At 36.6% G+C, this 27459-nt stretch overlaps 1 protein-coding gene across 1 annotated transcript in view; it reads right to left on the reverse strand.

Moving 5' to 3' along the window:
- The window catches only part of GPC6 (glypican 6), a gene marked incomplete at both ends in the record, with an annotated part of 729163 nt that overhangs the window by 285351 nt on the left and 416353 nt on the right, over positions 1 to 27459 (reverse strand). The window contains 1 exon segment of the mRNA XM_080613544.1: positions 23914 to 24305. Within this exon segment, the coding sequence (XP_080469670.1) occupies positions 23914 to 24305 (392 nt within the window).

Here is a 27459-nt window from a genome sequence, read left to right on the forward strand (position 1 = left end):
AATTTTACCTTTCGAAGTCTCACATGCAGTTTGTGTACTCAACATTGCAAGAACTCACTGAATGAGAAATATGCGTATGTCAGTAGATAACACGGGGTTTTAAAGTAGCAAGGTGATTTCTTTCCAAAGAAATATGATGAACTAGTCCCCTTTAAGGGGGGAGGAATTTGAACAAAGACATTTACCATTTAACTAAACTGTTGAATAGGTTTAGCTGAAATTCAAGAGGAGAACGTGTTCTACCTTTTCATTCAAGCAAAGTTCATATCAAAGTCTAAAAGTGTTTATTTTTCTAATGCATTCTGTGAATACAGAGGCATACCTGACATGTTTCACATTCTGGATGGTACACTTCCTGAAATCCTATATCCAAACCTGCATATGCTTTAAACTTCCCGAACAGCGTGTTCTGCTGCATTAATCTAGGTTATACTCTGCGGTACAGCTCTGCGGCTCCTGTTCTGTAAATAGGAACACCCTACATCTTATCACCAGGCTTACCCCGGAGATGAGGTCCTGGAGATCATGCCCTCCATGATCTAAAGTTCTATTCTACAGTATGAAATTAAAAGCAGTAGGAAGGGATTTTCTTTTTTACGGGCCTTGGACATGGCTAATAAAATCTACTTAGCCTCAATGAGAAACAGGATGAGGCATAGGCTTTGCTTTACAGAGTGGTATTGTTATTCAGACAAAGCAAGATGGAGACTTGTCCCTTCACACAGTTTGTGAGTGGAAAATCTGCATTTGAATAGCATCCAGCACATGGGATCTGTAGTCTAGGAGTAAGGGCTTATATGTATTGTGAAATTAAAAATTATTAATATCATCATTAATAACAATAGCAGGCAGCCCACATAGGTCACATACCTTCTACTAAATTACCAGAATGTTAAGTTATTCAGTAAGGGTCTTTCAGTTCTCTTGAGCAAAGGATCTAAATACTAAAAAAATTACTTCAGAACAAGTCTTCCTCACTGAACCTATACTCTGCTGTTTTATCTGAGTGCTCAAAGTGTGGCAATAATATTTAGTAAATGAGTGTGATCAGGATAAGTTTTCACATAAGCTTTACTAAAGTCATTCTGTTTAGTTCTTAACCTTTTTATTGACAGCACTTTAAAACAGAAAAAGCCATTGTGGTAACCTGTTTTAAAGACTAGCAAAACACAGTCAGTAAGTCCTCTTGGAATGAATTCCTACTTCAAGTCAAATAACTAGGTTAAAACCACAGCAGAATGTTTTGGAAAAGCTATTTCAAAAAATAACCAATTTAATATTCAGAATTTCAAGTGCAGGGAGGCCATCATAACCTTTCAATAGCTGTTTCTATGGATAATTACCCACAATAAAAATGTGTGTAGTGAATAGAGCCTGGATTTGTGTGGTTTCAGCTTCCAGTCTGAGGATATTCATCTATCTTAGTCAATTAAAAGCAAGTCTCTTCAATCATCAAGCTGCTGTTCAACATGTGTGTAAAAGCCATGATTAAATCAACTTTTATACTGTTTGTTTTTTTTATTGTAAATAAAAAAGAGACCTTCAGTCTCTTCCTACAGGACATATTTGAATTGCTTCTAAATATTTTTATGACATTCCTCTGAGTCTTCATTAGTGTTTCGATATCTTTCTTGGACTGTTGACACATGGACACTGGGAACACTTTTTCAATTCAAAGTAGGCTGTGGCCAAATCTTTTTCAGACTGAACCAAACACACCCACTTGAATCTGACCAATTTTATCACTTCATTTTATGACAAATTCAAGTTTATTTGTCAATTTTTCATCCACTGCAACCCTGTTGAGTCAAGAGGTTGCTATCTGCTATTCTTTAAAAATAAAATACTTATTTCTGCACTTTTCATGTATTTCAAAGGAGTCCCCTAAGCTCCCTCTTTATTCATCCCTGTATTTTCCTGACAACTGTCTAAAAAGCCATGTTTCTAGCACTATACTTGTGATGTTGTAATCTTTCTTCTGCACAGAAATCTGATTCTATTCTTTTAAGTTCAAGTTTTACAGCTAAAACAATTCCAAATTAATCAATAATAATTCAGGTTTTTTTGCTGGGGTTGATGTAGGAGAAGCAAAACAAAGAAGAGGCACAAGCCAGAAAGGAAAAATCAGTATAAATAGTCTTTACTCTAAGATCCTTCCCCACTCATGACCAAACTGATGATTCTTAAAACACGTTCTGGTGCTCATGCTACCAAACTGCTCTGGAAAGAAAAAAGAAAACAAACAGAGAGAGTCACATCTAAGACTGTGACGTGTAAAAATGCAAATGCTTTCAAAATGAGAGAATGAAAAAAAAGATCTTCCCAAAACTGTCAGGTCAGCTCACAAAGCCTGGTGAAACAAACAGAAGTCTAAACGTGTGTACGCTAGATAGCCTGGAGTTTCATTGAATCACAGAGTCAGAGAATCACAGAAGTTTGGGTTGAAAGGGACTTTAAAAATCATCTAGTTCCAAACCCCCTGCCATGGGCAGGACACCTTTCACTAAACCAAGTTGCTCAAAGCCCCATCCAACCTGGCCTTGAAGCCCCATCCAACCTTTCCCGATACAAGATTTATATATTCTAGAAAAAAAAAAAAAATCACCTGTCTCAAGCTAGTAGTTTAAAGCAATTTCTAAAGGGTTTGCTTTCTATTAAACAGTAAGCCAAGATTATGAAAAGTGATTAGAGGATCCAGATGCCCAGACTCTGAGCATTTCAGAGTCCACAGTTTTAGAAACTGCTCAGTAGTTTCAGAATTCACAGAATCCCACTCCTGTGGTGTCTCAGACTGAACTGCACAAATCTCTAGCTGCTTTTAAAACTCTTAGCTTTAATGGCATCTATGTAATATGCAAAAGTGAATCTTAATTTAGTAATTGCACTGAAAGAGTAATAACTTGCATTAGGGATATTCAGGCTTCTCTAAAAAATAAGAATAACTTAAATTTTAGCAAACATCAGTCTACATAATTAAATGATTTTATTTTTGATCATTTTATTGTAAACATCATATTGGTCCTAATTCTTGAGCATATTAGCCTCAAAAGGAATCATTGTTTTTATTTAAAATAGGAAAAATTTAGACTCAGCAATCCCTTTTCTTTTTCCTTTAAAAAATTAATTAAATAAATTTTATCTTTAATCCCTACTAATGCTGCCATAACAATGAGCATGACAGTATTCCCTGGGCAGTAATTATTTAATATTAATTCTGATAAGGATGTCATCTTGAATTGGTGTGGTAGAAGCCATGCATTACTGGTTGAAGAAAAAAACCCATATTCTTTCTATGTGTCTTCTGCTGAATAATAGCTAGACACTTCAAAACCACTGTGTGAAAGCATTATCAAAACTTACTAACTTTAAAAAGAGAAAAATGTATTTCTAGAAATTATATATATATATATATATATACATATATATATATAACATTTTATTTGTGCAGCCCATGGTCCTGATTTAGAAAAGTATTTAAGTGACGTTCTTAGTTCTGAATTAGTACATGAGATTAAAAAAGATGAATATGTTTTTAGGTCTTTTGTCAGGTCCTAACTAACTAATGTACAAAATCAACATATTGAGATATATTACAAACAGTAACAGAACAGCAAGCCCAGAAAACATGGAATGCTCCTATGATAAGGCAATGAAAGATGCTTTTGAATTTCATATTCAGAGAAAAAAAATTAAGATATTTTTCTGTTTCTTTTAAGCTAGAAGGAGGTTGCAGATATCCACTTGATATTCATAATACTGTTTTGCAGTGATTGTCATGCCTCTCTTTGTGTAATATATTGGTTCCTCCTATGAATTACAACATCATCAAAATCTCTTGTATGCAAGTCCAATTTTCCAGGGAAAAAAAGCCCTTATAAAAAGAAATCTACATAGCCACTGCATACAAATAGGATTAACGTACAGTTAACAAGAACTGCATTTAAGAGGAGTCAACAGCATTTGCAAGATGTTTAACAGCCAGCATATGAAGTAATTCTGAGAAGCAGCTGCATCTGGATCATTTTATAGCTTCTTTGTTCTTAACAGGATGCTCTCTCATATTACTATTTTATGTGCAGTTAATCAGCCTAGAGGTCTTGTAAACTCACAGTAACAGCATTCCCATCCACACAGTGGATCAAGAAACTTACGGAAAATCTCATTTCACTCTTTACAAGATAAAATAATTGACATTTGTAATCCTTTCTGTGTGAGGATAGTGTGCAAAACACCATAAAGCCAAACTCTTATTCACTTTAAAATGTGGTATTATTCATAGGCATGACATCTCTGTTGCAGCAGCAGCTCAGTGATCCACAGACAGATTTATCACAATGGGAGCAGAGAAAGTTTAACCTTCCCATTAGTATGTGAAATAGGTACCTCCACACAATATCACTTCCACATCATCTCGGGTGCACAGTCCCTCCCTGCGATTAGCACTTTCTCTACTCCCTGAAATAAAGGCCTGGGAAACTTGGCAGTGAATACTAATTCTCATAGGGAGTTCACCTTGTCGGCTTAGTAATATGGGCTGACTTTATAAAACAAAAGGGAATAAACTTGGACACCTCCACCTACTGACATTCCAGTTATTTTAAAAAGTGCCAGTTCTATGGTTTTTAAGGCTGAATTCTCATAACCTTGCAATGGGCTGCGAGCAAAGTGCTGATAGCATATTCTTTCCCTTCTGTAAATTTGTCGCTTGCTGGAACATCTAAAAGATTTCATACTGTTTGCACTGTGGTTGTGAGAAACTTGCAGCTGGAGAGACTGCACTCCAGAGACCCTCAGAGCGGCTGGACGAGAGCCGTGTTTTGGATGTGTCCTTCCACGTGGGGTTCTCATGTACTTGCCCACCCTGCTGTGAGCTTTCTCAGCCCGGTTGGCAGCCAGCTTATTATATATTGCTGCTCTGCTGGCAATTACAACACAAAGCTGAGCTGAAACTCCACATGATGATCATAACACATTTTCCTGTGAAAGGAGGGAAAGGTGCTGAAAACCAGCATATACTATTCTTTTTTTTTTTTTCCCTCAGGATGTAAGCTTACTCTTCCCTGTTAGAAAAAAGAAATTTAGTTTGTGCATGAATGTGGAAGGCACTATTCACTGTACTTAGTGGCAGGGGCGTGTAAATGTGAGTTAATCTGTGTCATTCAACTTTGAAGCCAGGGTTCAGTCCCTTATCCGTTTTGTCTTATCCATGTAGGTGGGGCTGACTGGCTAAAAGTACCTGGGGAAAGTGAGGCAATTAAAAAGAGAGAGAAATAAAATGTTCCAACAATATTGGAACAAACTGGGAGGGTGCAGGGGCAGGTCATTATCCTGCTTAACAAGGCTAGGGCTGGATTAGATTTTTCATAACATAACTAAATGTGGGAAGCCAGTAATTTAAAATCAACCTTGACTTTCATATTTTCTAACAAATATCGTATCACAGCAAAAAAGTGACTTTGCCAGCTGCCTAGGGATAAATGGAGGTAGAATTTAGAAAAGGTCAAATAAAATTGCCCTAAAAACTGTGTGATAAATCAAAATTAATTTTTGGTCTGAGAATACAGTATGCAAAAATGTCAGTATGTTATTAACATTCCAGACAGCTACATGCATTCAGTGTTATATTTGTCTGGTAAGAAAAATCAAACACCAGTATTTTTTACTCTTCTTTGTACTATAAACTGCACAGAATTATGGGGGAATGAACTCAATTTTATTCTTGCTTCTAGGTCTTCACAACTGCTCAGTGTTTCATCCTGCTCCTCAATACAAATGTCCCATCCGCCTGGTGTGAAACCAGAACTATGTAAGGACCCTGTCTCAGTGGATCTTCATAAGAGCCAAACTGAGCCTATTTTAACATCCAGGTTTACTAATTAAAAATTCATTCTATTTTATTTTTTCTTTTAACAAACTGTTAAAATTGACCAAACATGATAAATAAATCTGTGAAGAAAACTGAATTCAAAATGGCTCCAGACATATTTTTCTGATCAAAACCAATTTTTAAATGGTAGCTAAGTTTGTCTGATATGTGCTTTTTATTGCAATATCTTATTGCATTATCTGATTTCCTGATTAAGAAGGTGTGGTCTGCACCCATGAGTATGGGCAAGGCTCAGATCATTCATTTCTTTCCTGTCTTTTGTTCTGAAAACACAGTGGTATGAAATATTCATTTACTAGCTTTGATAGCATCTAATTCACTACTGACCACAGGGTGCTTCTCAGAAGCATGTGTAAGAGAAGACATCAAAGCCTAACACGCTTAACATATTTTCTGATTTTTCAATTCAAAATATTTGTGAAAGCTGCATATCTCCATCTATTCATGAAAGAGCACAGATATCTGTGCTGTAAGTATTGTATGAGCAATTATCCTTCTTATGTGAAAGACAGCAGGCTCTGTATAAATAGAGACTTCTGCATTTAGCAATAAAGTGAATAAAGACTTCAAGCTTCTAGCCAAGCGCAATGACTTAGAATCAGTTCTTGAAAGTTAACAGCTGATACTCATTTGTGAACATTTTGCTGTCAAGGTTCTGAATTGTCTATGGACGGCAATGTAATATGCCAGTTTTTCAGGACACAGCTGTCAGTCAACTGTGGGTTGAGGTGTGGAGAGTATATTGCACTGCCAAGGCCATCCCATATCTGCATGAATAGCTTTGTTTTTTGAGGGAGTAACATATCAGTGCCAAATACCCAAGCCAAAATGTGATACATGAACAAAGAAGAGAGGATGATGTGGTGGTGCAGGCACTTGACTGTCAGAGAGTGGATGAACTGCTGTAGGTATCCTGGGCTGCCAGCATCTGCACACAGCTGTCCAGCATCTGCAGCAACAGATACAGTCTTCAAGCGCTCATATATATACATCTATGTGAGGAAACTACCTCAAGCACCGATAAGCTAGGGCCCACGATTCACATATTACATTTGCCTTGAGAAAACTGAATTAGTCGAATCACATGCTGTGACTGATGATGGGATACTAGGTATGAAAGAAGCAATTTCAATAGGTACATTATTTACACTCCAGTCACGTTCTCAGTTTTTGTTGGTCATGACTTTTTCTGCCAACCAATGTATGCTTTTATGTACTTACATAACTTTTTATGTAACTCTTTAAAGTTGTGTTTTAAAACCTTTCCAGCAATATAAATTCTTAAGCTGTACAGACACAAATTGTATTCCCAGGATATTCAACACTCATGCTAATGTTTTGCTTTTAATGTAAGTGCTACAGAGATCTTTGTGCTAATTGCAGAATGTTAGCCACAAGCACACCAAAAGTCAGATGTAAAAAGATGAATAAAATCTAAGCATTTTCAATATGATCAACAAGTGCAGTACTGCAGTAGTACTGCATAAGCCCGTGTCTTGAGCTTGATCCATTTAATGACTTTTCTGCAGCTGTTGAACCAGCACTGGTAGAGGCTGTTGACATCATACTGCTGATGGGAAGTAACCGAGCTCCTAGCCAATAAGCCATCTAAATTTGTTTGAATTAATAAGTCCTTTCTTAGGAAAAAACAAAACCAACAAACAAAACCAACAACACAGCACCACCACCACCCAGCTTAATTAACTAATTAATTAATTAATGATTGAATTACTGGGCTGTAGGGGAGCAACAAGGCAAATGTGAGATACAAACCATGATAAAACCAGTAAATATAATATTCATTAAGATTCATAGCTATAGAACCACATAGGCATTATACATTATAATCCTAATCAGTATATCTGATGAGATATCATTGCAAATTGTACAGGTTATGAGATTCAGGGTGTTTTTCTAATGCTGACAAATTTCTGTTTCTCTTGATGTCTTCATTATGCAACAGCATTAGCACACCAGAACTTACGAAATTATGTTTCTTATTGACTTATTTACAGACTGGGTATTCTAATTGGATAATTCCATGCCTGACTAGTTTGCAATGTATTTAGATCCTTTACTGAAAATAAAATTCTTCGGCTACTGACAAACTGACAGCAGGTTCCTCAGATAAATACTGTGATTAATTAATTTACAATTTACAAAACTTCCAAGAAAGAAAAAGTAACAATTGCATTTAAGATTTTTTTCCTACCTAATGTTGTGCATGTAACCAAACAATATAAGCGAAGAAAATATTACTTCTAAGAGTTATTTTCTTCTCTACAGTTGGTAAAGAAAGACAGCAACATCCTGAGGTCAATTCATGTCACTGGGGATAGGAACTGCCTCCTGGAGATGCTTACTTCTTTTCATTGCTTGTTGAAGAAGCCTATGATAAATACACTCCAAACCTACATACCTTGGTTAATCTAAAATCAGGACTATCTGAAATTCTGTTGAAGAAAGTAACACTCTTTTGCTTAATGAACCAGGGTAGCTGAGCTAACACAAGGGACTTCCATGTTCAGAGAAACCTGATTCTGAATAAATCCGTATGAAAATAAGTCAGGAAAGGTCAGCTTTCACCTACAGCTCTTGACTGCTTAGTTTAGTAGCTGAGAGGTTTGTTTTTATTTCCCTGATGAGAAATATATACTAAAACCAGTGCATAGAGCATACAAATTGTATAGGAGAAACAGGAATACATTTTTTTACCCCCTGTAATGGAAACAAAGAGGTAAGGAATCTTTCAATATGTGTAGTTAATCTCTAGCTCAGAAAGTAAGTTTTGACACAATCTAAAGTTTTAGTCTACAGTACATAGCTGAAACTCTTATTACCCGACATATTATCAGGCTGATAAAATTGTTCTTAAGTACTCCTAAGTCCAACACAATGTGAATTAGGGTGACTGACAAGGCTGCAGAGAAGAGGATACATGACCAAACAGCTCTTTCCCTGTCGCAGTATGGCTGAGCTAGTGTAGGCTGTTACTTCCAACTACAGCTCCTCTTGAATTTCACCTACCATCTCCACAGCTTCCTGAGGCAGAAGAGATTTCTCTCACAGTAAATCAGTTTATACCTTTCTGACTACACAAGAATACAATTTATGGAACCATCTGAAGTCAATTCTCTCATTAGCTAAACCACATGCTTTAAGATAAGACACACTGAAATGCTCAAGCACATCCCAGAAAATGGCTGTTTGTATTTACTGAGGCAGTAACTCCCAGGTTCACCAGGTTCATTTCATGCTCTGAATCAAAAAGGAAAACCCAGAATTTATCAACTCTTAGGAAAGAAAAAAAAAAAAAAGAAAGGAAAAGAAGAAAATTATGGTCCCAGGGGGTAAAAAACCACCTCTCCCCTTCTTCAGATCAATGACACTCAAAGGCAAATCTACCTTTCTAAATGGAACATAACTACTTGGGAACTTCAATATAGCAAAGCAGAACTTTATTGATATTCAAGTGACGCATTTATCTGTACTTTCTTTTTCTTTTTTTTTCTTTTTTTTTTTTTTTTTTTTTCCCCAGTGGGGATGTTTGCTTTAAATAATTGGACAATTGGGAAAAAATCCAACCTCTTTTACAAATAGCTCTGCTTTTTTCTCCTGAAATTACACCTGTTTTCAGATCTTACCAGCAGCAAACCCCACCATTTGAACATTGACAGAAGCAGTTCTTGGATCTTTTATGGCTGATACCTGACAATGTCTATTTCTGACTCACTTCACACACAGTACAGGGACAGGGATGGGATATCTTAACCTTTTCTTTCCTTGATTATTGCTTTCTGACCACCATTTAATTTGAGGCAACTGATCAAAAATCCTCACTTTTACCTCATGCCAAAAAATCACGAAATATGTTTGACAGCAATAAGAACAAAATCAGCTGTGCACTAGGATATAGATTGCTATCTTGGCAAAAGAGTAAAACAAGAATATAATACTAGCAAATAACAAAAAAAAGTTCAAACAGGCAGACTCACATTTCTATACTCGGGTATTACTTGTTTCAGAACGTACTAACCAACAGCTGTAAGTTCTTACCTATTACATTTGCAGTTATGCTGTAATGTTGCTGTAATGTAATTTAAAGGTTCTTTTCCCTAATGATTGCTAAGAAAAACAAATTGCAATTTTGTTATAAGTATGCATAGCAGCTGAACTTTTTTGTCCCATTCTTTAATTTACAAGGTCTCCTTATTCTAATAATGAATAATCTACATACATCTGGAGTAACAGATTAAAGAGGACATTTTCCATTTCAATTCCACAGCAGTCCCACATTTTATAGTCTGATTTCAGGAAAATGAATTATGAAACACCACATTTTTTATATAAAGGAAATTAAGGTTGATTCTGTCTAAATTTTAATCTTTATTCCTCATCTTCAAAATTAGCTTCTGATCACTGAGTTATTGTATACTTGGATGAATACAGGTTATGCAAGAAGACTTCTGAGTTTAATCAGAGTTTTATTTGTTAAGAAATAAGTAATATAGAGCTAAGCGGGAGGCAGAAAGTAACCTTCTGGGCTCCTAAGGAGTGCATCATCACTATTCTTAACTTGTCTCATGAAATCCTAACCATGATTAATAAATACCAACTTAAAGAGTAATTTGAAAATGTAACCTAGAAGCTAATTTCAAAGAAAATAAATATTGCAAACAAACTACACAGGTGTGTTTTCTGCAGTTAGAAAAAGTACAGAAAAGAATGTAAGACTTTTATTAAATGTTGGCAAGAACACCTTAGGTAATTCCCACTGTTGGGTGCAGAGGAAGCTTCATTAAGTTTGTGGGATGTCCACATTATCAAGGCAGTTTTACTGTGGACTAGTTATAGGCTGGTTCATACACTGTGGTTCTCTCTGTTCCCTCTCCTTTGTTGAGAGACTGTCAGCTCTAGAACATGATTCAACCCGCACAAGATGTGAATTCCCCCCTGGAGGTGCCTATTTTTCTCCAAGGATTGTAGAAATAGCATCAAGTCACTCTGTTTTCAACTTAGTTACTTTAGATCAGAGCCTATCCTAGGCAATATAAATGTCTTGTTATTAAATATCACTCTCGATCTTAGCTTCCTCTACTTTTTCCGCATCAAGCACTCTGCTGCTCAGCAGCTTCTCAACTCATTTAACATTCTCTGTACTATAAACCTTTAACCTTTCTTGCTTATAAACACAATTTTAAGAATTTTCATCTGCCAAAAAAAAGTCCATTCTTCTCACATCTGCCCATTTGCCACTTTCATGTTAAACACAGCATTGTATTTGAATATCTTAGGGCATTTAGGAAACATTTTACTTCTGAAGCTTTTTGGATCATGCTGCAAATAGATGTAGGTAAAAGCATAATAGTGAAAAATGTCTCCATTAGAATGCATTTGTTTATTCTTACTGTTTTTAAAGGACATCAGTTTGACAGCACAGCAGACTCGAGTTCTTATTCACTGATAAAATTTAACAAGAAAATGTGACTCTAAGATTGCTTCAGCTTTGACCCCAAAAGACAAAATTAAAGCTACGAAAGTTAAATCTATATGGTATAGAAAATCTAAAGTAATTTTCTGTACTTGTTGACTTTCTCTGCATTAAGATCAACTGCAAATTTACTGGACCAAAGACTGCTTTCTGTGATCTATGTACATATATATATTGACATTTCATATACTGCAATAAATATTCATCAGATGGTAAGAACATGTAGTCATTACAAGCTCAAACAGCAAAATTTGTGTGCTATTACTTGACGTTAGATTGTGTACCCATATGCATATACACACTCAACCCCTCTCATGCTGTTTGTATGCTGAAATATATTTGAGCATAAACATAGGTGAGTGGACCTCAACAACTTTTAATTTTTAAAAAGGAAGATAATCCAATTCACCTCTCAGAACAGGATGAGTTTTCCCACTACTTCAGTTGCCAACATGGTACTCTGTGAATCTGTATGTGTGTGTGTGAAGACAGGACAAGAGAAAAAAGTGTTGACATGGATCATCACTTCATTAAGCAGCAATATCAGTCTTTTTATGGAAATCTAATCATTTATCGATAAGTATTTAGTCCTCCTACTAAGAAGCGGTACACAGTCACTGAGAAAAGAATTTTGATAATTTAAAAAAACCTCACAACTAAATACATTTATATAACACATTTCTTTCTTCCATCAAATGACTGTCTGTTTGATGTCATATCTTAGCCAGCATTAAAGAATACCTTAGTGCTTTATACATGCCACTGTGTAGATCGTATGCCACTACATCAGCACTATTACTGCAACATATGTCAAGGCCTATTAAAATTCTTTTTGAAGTGTATAGAATCATAGAATCATTTAGGTTGGAAAAGACCTTTAAGATCATCAAGTCCAATCATTACTCTAGAATTGCCAAGTCTAACACTAAATCGTGTCCCTAACTGCCACACCTGCACATCTTTTAAATACCACCAGGGATGGTCACTCAACCACTTCCCTGGGCAGCCTGTTCCAATGCTTGACAACCCTTTCAAGGAAAACATTTTTCCTAATACCCAATCTAAAGCTCTCCTGGTGCAAACTGACACCATTTCCTCTTGTCCTATTGCTTGTTACCTGGGAGAAGAGACCGACACAAACCTTGCTCTGTCCTCCATTCAGGTAGTCCTCCATTCAAGTCTCCTCTCAGCCTCCTTTTCTCCAGGCTAAACAACCCCAGTTCCCTCAGCTGTTCCTCATAAGACTTTTCTCTAGACACTTCACCAGCATTGTTGCTCTTTTTGGACATGCTCCAGCACGTCAATGTCTTCCCTGTACTGTGGGGCCCAAAACTGAACATGGTATTTGAGGTGCAAACTCACTAGTGCCAAGTATAGGGGATGACCACTGCCTTAGTCCTGACAGTCACACTAGTTCTAATACAAGCCAGGATGCTATTGGCCTTCCTGGGCACACTGCTGACTCACGTTCAGCCAGCTGTTAAATAGTCTCGGCTCTTAAATCTCCACACTGTGTTGATACTGCTTAAGGGAATGTCCTTGTAGCACTGAATATTTGCAGATGGGATGATGAAAAAGAAATCCTTAAAACTTCAAAAAGTTCAGTCTCTAGCAGAGTTTTCTCTTCCAACACCTCTTCTGAACAGTGTTTTATGATGTCACACTATAGCTATTGTTCAAAAAAATGGCTTACAGAAAATTTTAACTCACGGAGAAAAAACTTTCTTACAAAAACATGGATCTCAATCCATTTTCACAGATACACTTTTTCCAGTGCTTTGTATACATGGTGTGACTGGACCAATCCTCAGGTGCCAAACAAACCCTGGCTCACTAGAGTGAGCAAGAATTTACCAAGTCAGATGGAGAAGTGAATTTTGTTCTTCTTCATATATGTAATCTCTTCTGCTTTTTTATTTGTAATTAATTGCTACAGGACACATGAATTACCCTAATTCACATTAGCAACTGTAAGCACTGTGCTCCCCAGTTTGGAACATGTCTCTGGTGGCAGGTTATATGCTTCAGAAATGTATTAAACTTTCACAGTGTGTTTAAAGAAATCACATGGGTGAAATTTCACTGATGATAATTTTATGTGAATTTAACTACATAGACTGATAGTCTGTAAACATTTTACCTATGCTAACTCCTAAGGGCTGTTCTTACACCTTTAAATGGTTATTTCTTGACTGAAAATCTATTATTCCACCTAGATTTCCTCAACAATAAGTTTCCGTAAGTTCTTCTGTTTCCTAGTAAAGGTCTTTGCCTTAATAAACTTTGTTTTATACCTGATTTTTATTCAGATCTGAACAATCAGACCCTAATCAAGTTCAGATTGAAGTCAATGGCTAAAGGTACTTTTTATTGATTCAGGAAGGATAGTGGGAGGAAGGAGAGTGAGGCACAGACTGAATCTTAAATAGAGAATCGACCTTTACATATAAAAATATGCAGTATACTGATATATGCACATTCACAGTGCTTCAGTACGAGGCTAAGACTGGAAGACGTTTATCTCAGAAGCAGTTCTGGGTAATCAGACTGAAAATAAAATATGGCCGTAGGATGCTTTCTCTGGAATCAGGGTAAAAATAACACAGTCAAGGCACTTTGTGTTTAACTTTTACCTCTCCTGCTCCTTGCCCTCCCCTTTTTATTTTTAACAAACTTTATTGCATACATTATAAGACTGTAAAATAGAACGGAAGAAAAAGTAAATACATAGTAGTAAAGATTCCAGCTTCCTCTGTTAGCTTTGGAGACTCCAGAGTGTAAGTTAATCTGCAAACATTCTTCACCCAAAATTTTAACTCTCATTCAAGTGAAAATGTGAACTGCATTAATTTCCAGTTGGTGCATTCTCTCTTACTTTTAAATGTTGAATGGTACCTACAATGAATTATGTAGCAATAAACCAGATGTAACACATTAGGAGATTTCTTTAATTTCATACTTAGGGCCAGGAAACTTCCTGAGGGTTTCCAATAGGACTTCAGTTTTGAGGCTCAGTGTGTAAGCTTCTGACAGTAGTTTGTCCTGTAGTTTGGTTTCTATACGTTTTTCTTGAAAAGCAGATGTGCAGTGTTCTTTACAAATAGATGGGTGATGATGAATGAAACACACCTGCATATCTTTCCTACAAAACTACATGAAAATGTCAGTGCAAATTCAAAGCTAATACTCAGGTTGGAAGAAAAACTTTTTTCTTTTGTTCAGGCTGTCCTTTGCAGAACAGCACACAAAATTAAATTGTTTCAAATATATAATGAATTGACTGGCACTCTAATATCAATATAGTCAGTTAAAGCCAACAGCAACAAAATAACAGATCTAGCCTGAAGAAATTGGATGCATAAATGCCTTTAACAGGGGAAGAGGCAAATATAAAAGCTGGTGGGGCCAGATCCAAAAGCAATCTGATAGGGAAAAATGGCAAACATGGCAAAAGGGGTTTGGGTGTGGAACTGACAAGGAGTTTGTCACCTAATATGGGTTTGGTTTCTGGCACAGTGAAAGATGAGAATTAAGTACTGATGACCACACCTATATGGGTGAGAATTAAGTCAGACTTGCTCCAACCTAATTCCCTGTTCCATCAACACTGAAGACCATACAATCATAGAATCATAGTTTGGGTTGGAAGGAACCTTCAAAGGTCATCTAGTCCAACCATCCTGCAATGATCAGGGACATCTTCAACTAGATCAGGTTGCTAAAAGAAGGCGGTGTTTGAGCTGAGAAGCTCTTCCTTATGTTTTTCTGGCTCCTGGGCCTGAGCTGGTTTGACTTCATACAGCTTAGATGCCACAGACCACAGCTGGTCAATTACTGCATTCCCCAGAGAATACTAAGTGCTTAGATCCACATGCATTCACTTGTTTTGTCTGAAAAATGGTTAACAGCTGCCACAGTGTGCCATAACATCACAGTGAGTGATGGCACTGCTGGGCCAGCAAATTGCTGAAGAATGCAGCTTATAATTTCTCTCTTTCTTGTATTTAAACACTGAAGGCTACTTTTGTGAAATTCAGATTCATGTCTACGGCTGCTCAGGCTTCTCTCTACCAAATGGATGCATAAAACCTCCATCTGAAATAGAATAATCACATCAGCATCTTCTATTGTGGAGCACTAGCCCTTCTTAGCTTTGTCAGCTTGCCAGATATTGCCTTATACACACTTGCTTTTGGATCCATAGATAGTGCCAATGTATGCATGTGAATGAAAGAATCATAGGAAGAAAAAGTACAAACGGCAAGTGTAGATGCAATTCTGTTGCTTGGCGATACAGGTAAGCTGGAGTGAAGTGAGGAGGCTGTACATGCTTACTGAATAAATCCAGCAATACTGAATAATATCCAGCCACTGGTGCATTCATGCAAAATTGATAAACCTTTTAAAATCAAAGTCCTGAAGTCAAACTTGACCAGTACTGGGACAGACTTGAACATGAAAACATCCCCAGCAGTTTTAAAAGTAAAACCATTTTCAAGAACAGGGAAGGTGTTCACAGGCTAAAACTATGCTGAGACGTTGGGAAATGGCAAACCCTTGTATGTCAGCTGCCAAAGGATAGCAGCCCACTATGAAGGACCAGCAGGCATTTCTTATATTAAAATTCTCTCTCAATACACTTAGTTTCTGCTCTTGGCCATATACTGGTGACAGATATGTATAGCTGAGGTCAGCTAAATCCTCCTAATGTTATTCGGAGCTCAACTTTTCCACTATTTTGTCTGGTACATTTAGTTTTGGCTCAAAAAATGAATTCTTCCTAAGGGCTTTAAAAAAATTAAAAAAGGGAGAAGAAGAAAGGTAGAAGAAAAAGCAATGACAGCCTTTGACACGTGGACTGGACAGAAGTGACATTTTCTGTTCATAAAAGATCATGGAAAAAAAATCAGCAAGCTTCTGGAATAAAAAATTCCCATAAGAAGCAGACACTGGAGTATAGGGATAAGTTTAAAATTTTATAGATGACCAGAACTGTTATTTTCCAAAATGAAATACTTCATTTTTTATTCCCATTTTCATACTGTTTTTCTTTTGCTTGAGATATATTTTGAGATTCAAGAGTTCAGCAATGAAGCCAACTGTCACTGACCTTGGAATAACTGAGAATTGAACTTGGATCCACACTGATGATTTCCGAATTAATTATTTTAAAGTCTCAAAGAAAATTTGACCTTTTCAATGTGATGCTGATGAATTTGTTGACTATAGCACTTAAGCAGATATACATTTAAATTCCAGTCACTATTCCTGACAAGTTTTAGGTAAATCAGGTATTTCCTTGACTAATGCTTTCTGCAGAAACCTGAAGGTAGAAGAACCTATTAGTTTTTGTGATTGTGGCTCACATGAGAAATAAAATTAATTGCTTTTAACAAATCATGATTGAAAAACAGTGTTTCCATAAGCTGCCTTTGAAACAGGATGAAGACAATCTGTAAAAAGAGGCATTCTAAAAAGTCAGCATGCCGCAAAATGATACAGATCTTCTCACATTGCTTAACCTTCAGACTTTCTCATCTTCCAATCTCCATTTGATTCTTCTGAACTTTATTGTAAGCTCCTGTGCTAAACCAGCAAAAATGTAAATCCTGCTGTAAGATTAATTACAGAGAAGGTCTAAATCTAGCAAGGTCAGCAAGCTCCTAGGTGAGCTTTGCTTCTTCACCATTATTTTTATCATGACTTGGCTGTGTATCATGACATGAATTAGGATACATCCTTTGTTCCAGGAATTCCTCTAGAAATGTTCTACATTTTCTCTTTAAATAGCTTCTGCAAGTGCCATACCAACATCTTTTATAGGTGAGCAATACAACTGGTAAGAAAACTTCGAAAGATTGTGTGGAAAATGTGCTTTTCGGCAATCCTAAAGAAAATCTTGATTTGAGTAATTATTTTTCTAATGTGTTACAACAGTTTTTAATGACATTGTTAAACTAAAATACTTTCATTTGGCTCTTAATATATAGTTAGAAGCTTCATGTAGAGCTCATAAAAGTGCGTTTTCTGTGTCAGAGGCATTTAAAAAAAGACATAAGCTGAGCAAAAGCACTGTAATCAGAGGATCTTTGCTTATGAATGATACAAAGAAAACAGTACTACTGCAAATTTTGAGATGTGAACTGATACATAGCAGGAAACCAGGTTAGTAGACCTACTTAAGGGGAACTGAGCAAGACTGAATATCTTACTGAGTGGTATGACTCAGTTAAATGCAAGCTAGTTAGAAAGCTAGCTGAATGAAATTTAAAGACATATGAAATGGAGAAGCCAGGCAGGATTATATCTAACAATTCTAATAGGTCATGGACCACACTACCTCTGTTTTCCTTTTGTTGGAGTTGCTGTTTCCTTTTAGGCCTTTTCTCCTGAGTAGCTCCTCTGAGACATGTTCTAGTGCACCTGCAGCAAGCTTGAGATATCTGGATATCATTTATTTTTCCATGAAATGTCTCCAAATTAACAGGATTGGTTTACATCTCTTTTTTCATTCTTTTTTCTTTTTCCCCAAGAAAGTAGGAAAGATTTCCTGCATAGTTGGAGAACCTCAATTCAAAGGATACTTCCCACAAAGCACTCCAATGTAGGTATCATGCAGTCCTGCTTCTATGTCACAGACATCTCTGAGCTCTGAAACTCCCCTGGCTCGTTAATCCCTGGACTCCCTGCCTGAGGAACACCAAGGGATAGAAAAGTTAAAAAAGAACATGGCCCATTCATGGAATGGTATGATCCAGTTCTTAGAAAGAATGAATGACTGAAAAAACCTTAACACAATAGAAATAAAAAATCATAAAAACTATGCTTGCTCAGCTGGGCTGTTCCTAACTAACAATCTGAACTGCGGATTAAAGTTTAGTGAAAACCACAGTCCTTTTTAGATATCCTTCCCTCTGTGACTTTAAAACGCCAAATCTCTTCATCCAATGAAGTTAAAATATACAGAACATGTAGCTCTTTATCTGTCACATTTTCCAGCACTGAAGTACTATTTGTTTTGGCTTTTAATTACCTGAATTATCAGCATGTCATATTTCTCCCTCCCTTCATGCAATAATTACATTCTGAATCAGTGTGACATTCAATATTGACCTTTGTTTATGTGTCTCACAAACTGTTGAATGTTTACTTATAAACCATGAAAAGCAGAGTTTGTAAGAATATTGATTTAGTGTATTAGAAAAGCAGTGGCCTGGCATTCTGTGAGTAGAAGTAATCCAGGCAATTACTAGAGACTGTTTTTCACTACTAATCTTAGGTTTAACCTTATAATTGTATTACTGAACTTGTTTTACTTTGCCCATTTATCACCAGATTCTAATAAGAAGTCTGATATTAACATAATTTGATAATATTCAGGGGAGGAATGGTTTTAATTCATTTAAAAAGAGGGAGACATATAGCCTATGCCATACAATGAGAAAAGTATTGTAACAGCCTTTTTTATTTTGCAATAAATGATAATTAATATTTAAATGCATTAATGAAATAAGTTCGTAGTGGCTGGGTCACAAATCTTTGGTGTTTATTCCACTAACAAAATCACTAACTGCTCTTAATGATGCCCCTGAGCTAAGCTTCACTTTACTCCTGGTATAAAAACTACTTTTGTTGCTAGTAGCACAAATTTGCAAGTGTGAAAGGCAAAGTCAAACGAAGAACAATTCTTCTTGTCCTTATTCCAGTATATAATGGGAAGAAAGCGGTCAAATTTAGAAAAAAAAAAACAAATCACAAACTTAGGAAAAAGCAAAATTTCAGATAATAACTAAACCTCTAGATCCATGTAAATAAAAGTACTCTGCATTCACATTCTGTTCCTAGTGAGCCAGATTCACTGCAAGAGGCAATGAAGATATAACTGTCTGCCTAGAATTAAATTAGAGCTCTGAACAGCAGTGGGGTAATGACAGCTGGCTAATGACTGTGCTTTTGGATAGGATTGACCAGTCACAGTATCACAGTATGTTAGAGATTGGAAGGGACCTCAAAAGATCATCTAGTCCAATCCCCCTGCCGGAGCAGGAACACCTAGATGAGGTTACACAGGAATGTGTCCATAAGTCATTATTTGTTTTTTCTTTCTACTAAACTTCTATGTTCTTAATGTGAGTTTACCCTGGTTAAAACATGAAATTGGCGTAAGTCAGGCTTGGGAAAATATGCTCAAGAAACATAAAAAAAAGGGGTTTTTTGTGTGCTTTTTTTTTTAAAAAAAATTTTTTCCCCCTCCTGGTTTCTATAACTTGCAATGAAAAGTATATGGAAAGAAAATGTTTCCAGGAAAAATCTTCCTTAGGTGGAATGCTATCCTCAGTTTCAGTCTTAATCCTTTTTTTTGGAAATTAGTTCTATTTTCTACATTCTGTGTTTGGTCTGGAACTTTTACTTATACCTTTCCTTATTTAATGAAAAAGATTCTCCAGTACAAGCAGCTTTATAATTGTCTTAATTCAGTTATGAATATATTTGCGATAAGTATTTCAGGAATAATAAGCTCCTCAAAAGACATAAACCCTCCCTTTTTAAAATTTTCCTCTCCATTTTTTTTTTCTGCTACATTTTCCACAACTCAATGACTGTTCAGTTCAAGGAGAAAGAGAGTATTCTGACCACTGAGAATGTTTTGTTTAGAATTAGAAAGAATAACTTAGCATTATTTTCTTGTAAACTATCCAGAGCTCAGATGAACATGAAAATGAAAAATATGCACGTCTTTTCTATCATATTATTGGCAATCACAGCTGGCAGCAACTTCAGAAATATTTTCAGTAGTTTGTTCAGTTTAGCATTAAATACTAAATCACAGCTGGTCAGGAGGGTTTGTTTGGTTTTTTTTTTGAGAAAAACAAAATACATTTAAAAATACTGAATTTGAATATGCTAGAAGATAGCATACAGGAGAAGGATAGCACTTTTTTTTTTGCCACCAAATGGTCACAAACGAGAAAAGCCCATTCTACAGGGTTTTAGGATCTGACAAATTAGCAGCAGAAAATTTTACCAATTATTTCTGAGACTGTGGCTCAGAAAGTCTATAAACAGCTACTAGCTATAGCTTAAGAAAGTATACTGAGAACTCTGCTCCCGTACTAACCTTTAAATTAATGAACTTTGAGGAAAAAAACCCAAACAACTAAATAAATGTTTGGTGTGCCTAAATGACAGTTTTTACGTTATATATTGAATATTATCTATTGAAGTTCCATCAGAGGAAGTTCAGAATGGACATTAGGAAAAGGTTTTTAACTGAGGAGGTGGTTGGTCACTGGAACAGACTCCCCAGAGAAGTGGTAACAGCACCAAGCCTGTCAGAGTTCAAGAAGCATCTGGACAATGCTCTTTAGTCATATGGTTTAGTTTTAGATAGTTTTGCAAGAAGCAGAGAGTTGGATTGACGATCCTTATGGGTCTCTTCCAACCTGAGATAGTCTATGATTCTTATATATTGATGAATGAATAGGTTTCATTTTTTCACTGTGAGAAATACTGCAATTCCTTTTTTGCTCATATGCATATACATCTTTACAAAGCATATATAGAATTTAGTGAGCTGAGGTCTACTCAAAACAGTGGAAATAAATACACTGCATTGACTGGAGATTTAACAAGCCCTTAGCAACACAGACTGACAAAGTTTTAATGCAGTGGTCTGAGAAATAAAACGACTTTACAGTCTCTGAAAATTAAAAAATGCAGTTGAACTTTGAGATCCTGAAAACACTGTTCAACTAAGACTGCACAACTTCAGATAGATTGAATGGAACTATGACTACTTACAACTGAAATATAATATTAGCAAAAATTACAAACCCAAGATGTCCTAACAACCCTCCCTCCCTATTTATCTAAATGGGACTTATCTAAATGATAATTTCACTGATCTAAGCAAATTGCAAACTACTATTGCACGTGGAAAATGTTTGTGACATGTGTTGCTTATTTTGCGTGTGCTTGAGTGCGTAATTAGTTGGAAAGAGAGGGGGATATTGCTCCTTTGGAAGGAATTCGACTGCCTCATTTTCAGTTAGTACCCACATTTCACCCTTTCTGAAATCTTTAGAAATTATGTGTCCCTGACATTAGATAGGGAACAAATACTTCTGAGTGTGTGGCCCACCAACTGCTTTACAGAAATGTGCTACAAAAGGCTGAGAAAATAAAGGCCCAAAGGAGATGTTATTACAACCTTCTCAGTAATAAAACTTTCTCAGAGTTGAAAGCGTAGACTCAACATTTTTCTATGTGAGTGGCACTTGGCAGTGACAGTTCAGTGAGATAATGGGTCTGCAAATACAAAGCAAAGAATCATTTTATCTTGTGATGTTGGATCTAGGAGATCTCCCCCTGTTCCCAGCCAGTGCAGTCAACGGACAAAGATTTCTGTAAAAGAACTGCAACAGCTCTTTTCATTTTCTTTTTTTTCCTTTATCTTGACTTTCCTAGATGTGGCATTCTTATCACAGAATCTTTCAATATTAGAGTATAATGAAAATGAAATCCATGCTGAATCCGGATGACTTCCAAAACAGCAACTAAAATTATTTACACGCCTCTTTTCTGCTTCTAAACTTACATATAAATTCTAAGGAATGGCTGCAGGGTTTTTTTAATGATGTTTAAAGGAAAGGATGTAATTTTCTACATTTGTCATTTATTCTGGTCTGCCTATGACTACACTTTTTGTAGTAACACAACAAAAAGGCTCTCTACATTATTACAGGGCTAGTAGTTCTCATTACTGGATCATAGGATCATTTACAGATCTTGTGACACACCCTATTTTTGAAAGGGCTTATGTGCCCAAACCCCAGCAGGCAAGATGAAAACATTTCCTGGATATGTGAGAGAGGAGACACCTGCACATTCTGTAGTCATGTACAGGCACAAGGAAAGTAACATCTCAGCAGACAATTCAAACCTTAAACCCTTAATCTGTTTGGGATTCACAAATTACACATCTGTTCTACAAATTACATAGCTTACTCCATACAGTCTGATCCATTTGATGCAGCAAGACCTCATGCCTACTGACAATAATGACATCAGAGCTCAGCACTTTCTCTTAAAACCTGGCCCACGGGAACATCATTTCTCTTCAGAGGAAATCTGGGATTGCAGATCTATGAGTTCTGCAACTTGGAGGCTAAAAAGCTGTATCTTCCCCATATCTATCAGACTATGTAGACTGGGACTTCATGCCAATGCCCTGCCACTGTTTGGAAAGGACTGCAAGAATTGACAGTGTCAGAAGAAAAGGGAAGACAACCCTACAGTCCAGGAAGCACTTGGGAGGAAGAGACCTTGGTTCTAGCTGAGTAATTCATGTATTTCATTCACTGAGTTCCAAGCGCAAAATGACCCTCTCTTCCTATCCAGTCACCTAGACATAAAAATCAGGCTCTCATTTGATGACTACCTCTCTGTCTTCATGGCTTCTGAATTTGTAATTGCGAAATATCACATCATACAGGATAAGAAAAATTTAGAAGCCTCATCTTGTTGAGAGCTTGAATTTTCAGTCTACTGAAAATTTACCTCTACCTCTACCTCACCTTCTCTCTGTGATTCAAAGGAAGCAAGTGAAGCAGTCCTCGGGAGGAAGATGAATGGCTTAGGCTGTAAATGCAAGTACTGCATGGAGCAAATGTCAAAATCATTCATGCACTTATTGTTCAAATGTCTTTGGGCATTTGATAGTGGATCTCACTACAGCATTTCAGAATTCAGAATACAGTTAAGGTCCAAATATACTACGAGGATTGTGAAATAGCCAGATCACAGAACAAGTATCTAGCTGGAAGAGCAATTCATAAAAATAAACCTGAATTTGAACCATTGTATAAGAGAAAGTAATTCAGGCACATTTCTGGTACCCAGATGGATTATTTCTCTGTGTGGTTTTTTCTTACATAGCTTTAATTATGTGAAGCCCTCAAAGATAACAATTATTGCAAATATTTGCATAGATAAATAATCAAAACTAAAATAAATGTGAGTCAAACCATCCTTTGGGAAAGCTCAAGCTTCAGAGGTGTCACTGTCTATTTTCTCATCAAAACCACGACTAGACATTTCTAACAAAATCCATCACCCAGCTGCAGGATGAATGAATGCTGGGAGAGCTGTATTGCCCTAATGAACAGCAGCATAAATTTGCTTGAAACATCTAAATTCTGATCATAATCATAATCTTTTATATATGTAGCCAGTTTTGAATTACTAATGACAATCAATATCACGCTATAACATTGATGTATATTGGTATTCCATTGTGTCCTAAGCAGAGAGAAACGCTTTCCAGTCAGTATTGCCTTAATATCTCCAGAAGGAATTAAAAACAACTGTTGCCCCTATTTATAAACTTAGGATGGGTGTATCAGTAAACATAAAAACCAACCAATCAAACACCCACCACTCATATTAAAAATGAAGTTGCACAGTCACATTTCAATTGTCTAGCAAGTTTGAGACAAATTCAAGCTTAACGCCTCACCCCCTGATTTCAGATTACCTTGGATACTCTGTTCGCAACCTCTCTTCCTACTGTCAGTCCCTGAACAAAGGTCCGTGCAGCAATGAACGCTCTAGTCACTTGAACCTTCAGCTTCCTGGGTACATCTCCAAATGGCTTCAGCTGGTCTGTGTACTTGCTTACACACTCCAAGTAGTCCTCAGTGAAATGGTACTGGGGGTTTATGAGCTGGAACATCCGCTCCAGCAGCCGAGCCCAGAAATCATTCAGCATTTCCTCCAAGTTCACGTTGCCTCCTGTGTAATACCGCTTCAGCTCCGTGAAAAGGTCCTGGAACACCTCTGAGTTCTGCATGTACAGCATGCCATATGTCCGGACAAACATGTCATTTAAGGATCTTTCTGCATTCTCCAGAAGTTCTCGGAAAAATTCTGCAGGGGAAACAAGGAAGCGTTAACGGATATAGTAGTAAGGAACAAAGGGGTTTTTGATTGCACTCCTGTGACCATTAGTCAAGTTTGTCTAAACGTGTTGCTACCACAGCACTTTACTAGTGAAATTCATCTACTTGGATAGGAAAAGGCTTAATTTAGATATAAAGAAAAATAGATTATAACCTGAATTCCCCAAGCAGAAAGATGCAGAACCTGTAACAGGGAACATGAAAAAATCCACATAAAAGAACTTCATGAAGGTAGTTCCACTTCTTCTTCATGGACTTTTTGAATGTGGCGATCTCTGTCCCTTGCAATATCCTCCATACTATATCTTCTAAGCTAAAAGTGAAGTCATTAATATGATGATTTAATTCAAAATTTAAGGATTTCAGACTAGCTAGATAATGATATATTCAATTTTGCTGAATTTTTTACATTATAGAACAATATACAATATAGAATTGAAATAAATCTGAAAACTTACTTGCAGATAATCTTGAAGAGAATTTGAATGAGACCGGAGTGAAAATGAACAGGGTCCCTCTTAAAAGGATTATGTGTTTAGGCAATACTAAGAAATTGCTAGTATTTTCAATAATTTGCTACTCTGCTGAAGAACAGTACTAGAACCCTCCATTAGTCATGTCACAGCCAGCCTTCTAATTCCAGTTTCTGCTAGTTGCTGGTTTTTGAACAGAAGACCTTAAAATTTTTTGAAAGGATATCAGACTTTACTGTTTCTGTGCATTTTATCTACTGAGGCCAAAACTATAACCTATTTCTGAATTTCAGCTTGTGGATTTTATTCATACTGGAAACCAAGCCCATGAGATACAGTGGAAATATGTTATCTCTTCTGATAAGATCCTTGAACTGCCATATGGTGCTTAGGTTTTCCCAAGAAATTCACTGAGCATGTACAGTAGTTCTTTAAACACATCTGCCAAGAGTAGGCATAGCTTGTCCTGGTTTTTAGAAGACCCCATCTTCCGCTTGTCAACCTTCTTAAATCTCTTTTAGGAGAAAGTTCATTGGCTGCTGTGGCCTGTAAATGGGGCATTGCAGACAGCAAGGCAGAGATGGCAACACCTTTGGCAAAACATGTATATTTGCTGCAATTAAATGATTCACACTGATGCAGCAGTCATCTTCACAGCCAGCTCTGGGATACCAGATTCTAAAATACGTGGTCATTGCCCATAGATACATCTGTGTGTGCTAACCGCAGGGATATGCTGACTTCTTACAGTCTTGGCTAGTGTTATAATGTGAATACTCTTCAAAAAATAGGGCCCTGCTGTGGCTGCAGCGACTCATAAAAATGAAAAAAAACCCACTGCAATGCTGAAGACATGATGGCAATTAAGACAGTGCAAGAAAAAATCTACACTAAATTTGAGGATTTGCAACTGTGAACAGCTGAAAGCAGAATCCACTGAACACTATGGACCAGTCTACAAGGACTCAGTAAGAAAAGAGCCTCATCTTTTTGGCAGGAATTGTGCAGAGCTTCAGTCTTTGATCTCCCAGATAACTGCAAAGGGCTTATGATGAAAATGTATACACAGAACATTGAGAATGTACTCACTACATCAAAGCATTTATTAAAGGCAAAATATATTCTAATAAATGTATCAATATCTAAACTGTCACTAAAACCACAGTTCTTCACAGGCAACAAATTCCAGCTGGAAAAGAACATGCTTTTGCCAAATACTTTATATAAGGAGAGAAGCAAAAAACCCCCCAAAACACCAACACCCCAAAATCACCACAACAAAACACACAATGAAAAGGAAACCCATGCTCTTCTTTGTTGCCAAACAGAATAACTTAGGGTACCCAACACAGTCTTTTCTGCTGTTTTTCCAAATTATCCACTAGTTCTAACAAAGCCATTTAAGAGAAAAGCAAAACAAAACTGTTTTTCACACTAACCCTGACCTGGCATTATCCTTGATGTCTGAACCATCCTGATTACTATTTTATATATTCAGCATTTCTTGGTCTAAGAAATAGAGCACACTAACTGTACTGCTGAATACATCTAGCTCTCTAGTCACACAATCTGAAAGGCAAAAAGATGGCAGAGAACTTGAGGCTTAAACTAAAATTTGTTTTAAAGTTTAAGCCAGGCTTTCAGAACAGTGCAACTGAATGACAACTGGGAAAGACGATCACAAAAAAAGCAAATCCAGGACCCTCATTTTCTCTTCCATAACTCCCTGAATGCTGGGGGGCTGCTGTAAGCAATTCGCATGCTGGATCCTCCCAATCCATAGCTATACTGGGAATCCCACTATTTATCTTAAAAGATGATGCCACTGCATAAGTCAATCACAGCAAAGCACAACTGAGCTTGCTGACAGATGCTCTTGTCTGAGATGATTGTTAGCCTACTATTTCTTTGTGCGGGGATGTCGTTTAGCAATCTCATAGTTTGCTGGAAGGCAACCAAACTTTTCAGGGAGGGGTAGATATTTATTCTGTGCTTTACAGCATGTAACATAATGTGGTCATGCTGGTTGCAATCTTTATTTATACTGCAATACAAACATTATCAGTAACTCCACAAGCTTAAAATTTCATCCAAATGTGACACCATACATATGCATTCTGTAGGAAAGTTAATATCCTCTAAATAGCATTACATTTATTCAGTATTTAGTCTTCTCATAGGTCTCTACTCTTTTGAGAGCTATTGCTTAGAGTAAGTTATTATGCCATTAAAAAGTTAGACTGTTAGTCTTCTACATGCTTTGATACAAAAGACAGTTTAAGAGAGTTATCTGCATCAGTAACACTATGCAGAGTCAGGATAATAAAGTAGCAACAACTACAAAATTGAATACCTCTTTAGTTCCAGAAAGAAAGAGATCTCCTGTTGTACTAATTAGAAAAATTCTTCAGCTCCTGTCCAGCAAAACAAATGCTGCTCTGAAGAATTACTTGCTTTTTTAATCCTCCATACATCAAGACAGAAATCTGATTTGCATCTTATTTTATGTAATCTTATGTACAGAAACTGTGTCCCAGCATAACTGGGCACTTGTCCAGTTAGATCAGGAGAAATTGTACTAGCTTCTGCAAAGGCTGAATTTTCCCATGGTTTTCACAGTAATGTAAAGATTTTATGTTCATTGCAAAG

This window comes from Psittacula echo (genome assembly GCF_963264785.1).
Source record: "Psittacula echo genome assembly, chromosome: 3".
Taxonomy (NCBI): Eukaryota; Metazoa; Chordata; class Aves; order Psittaciformes; family Psittacidae; genus Psittacula; species Psittacula echo.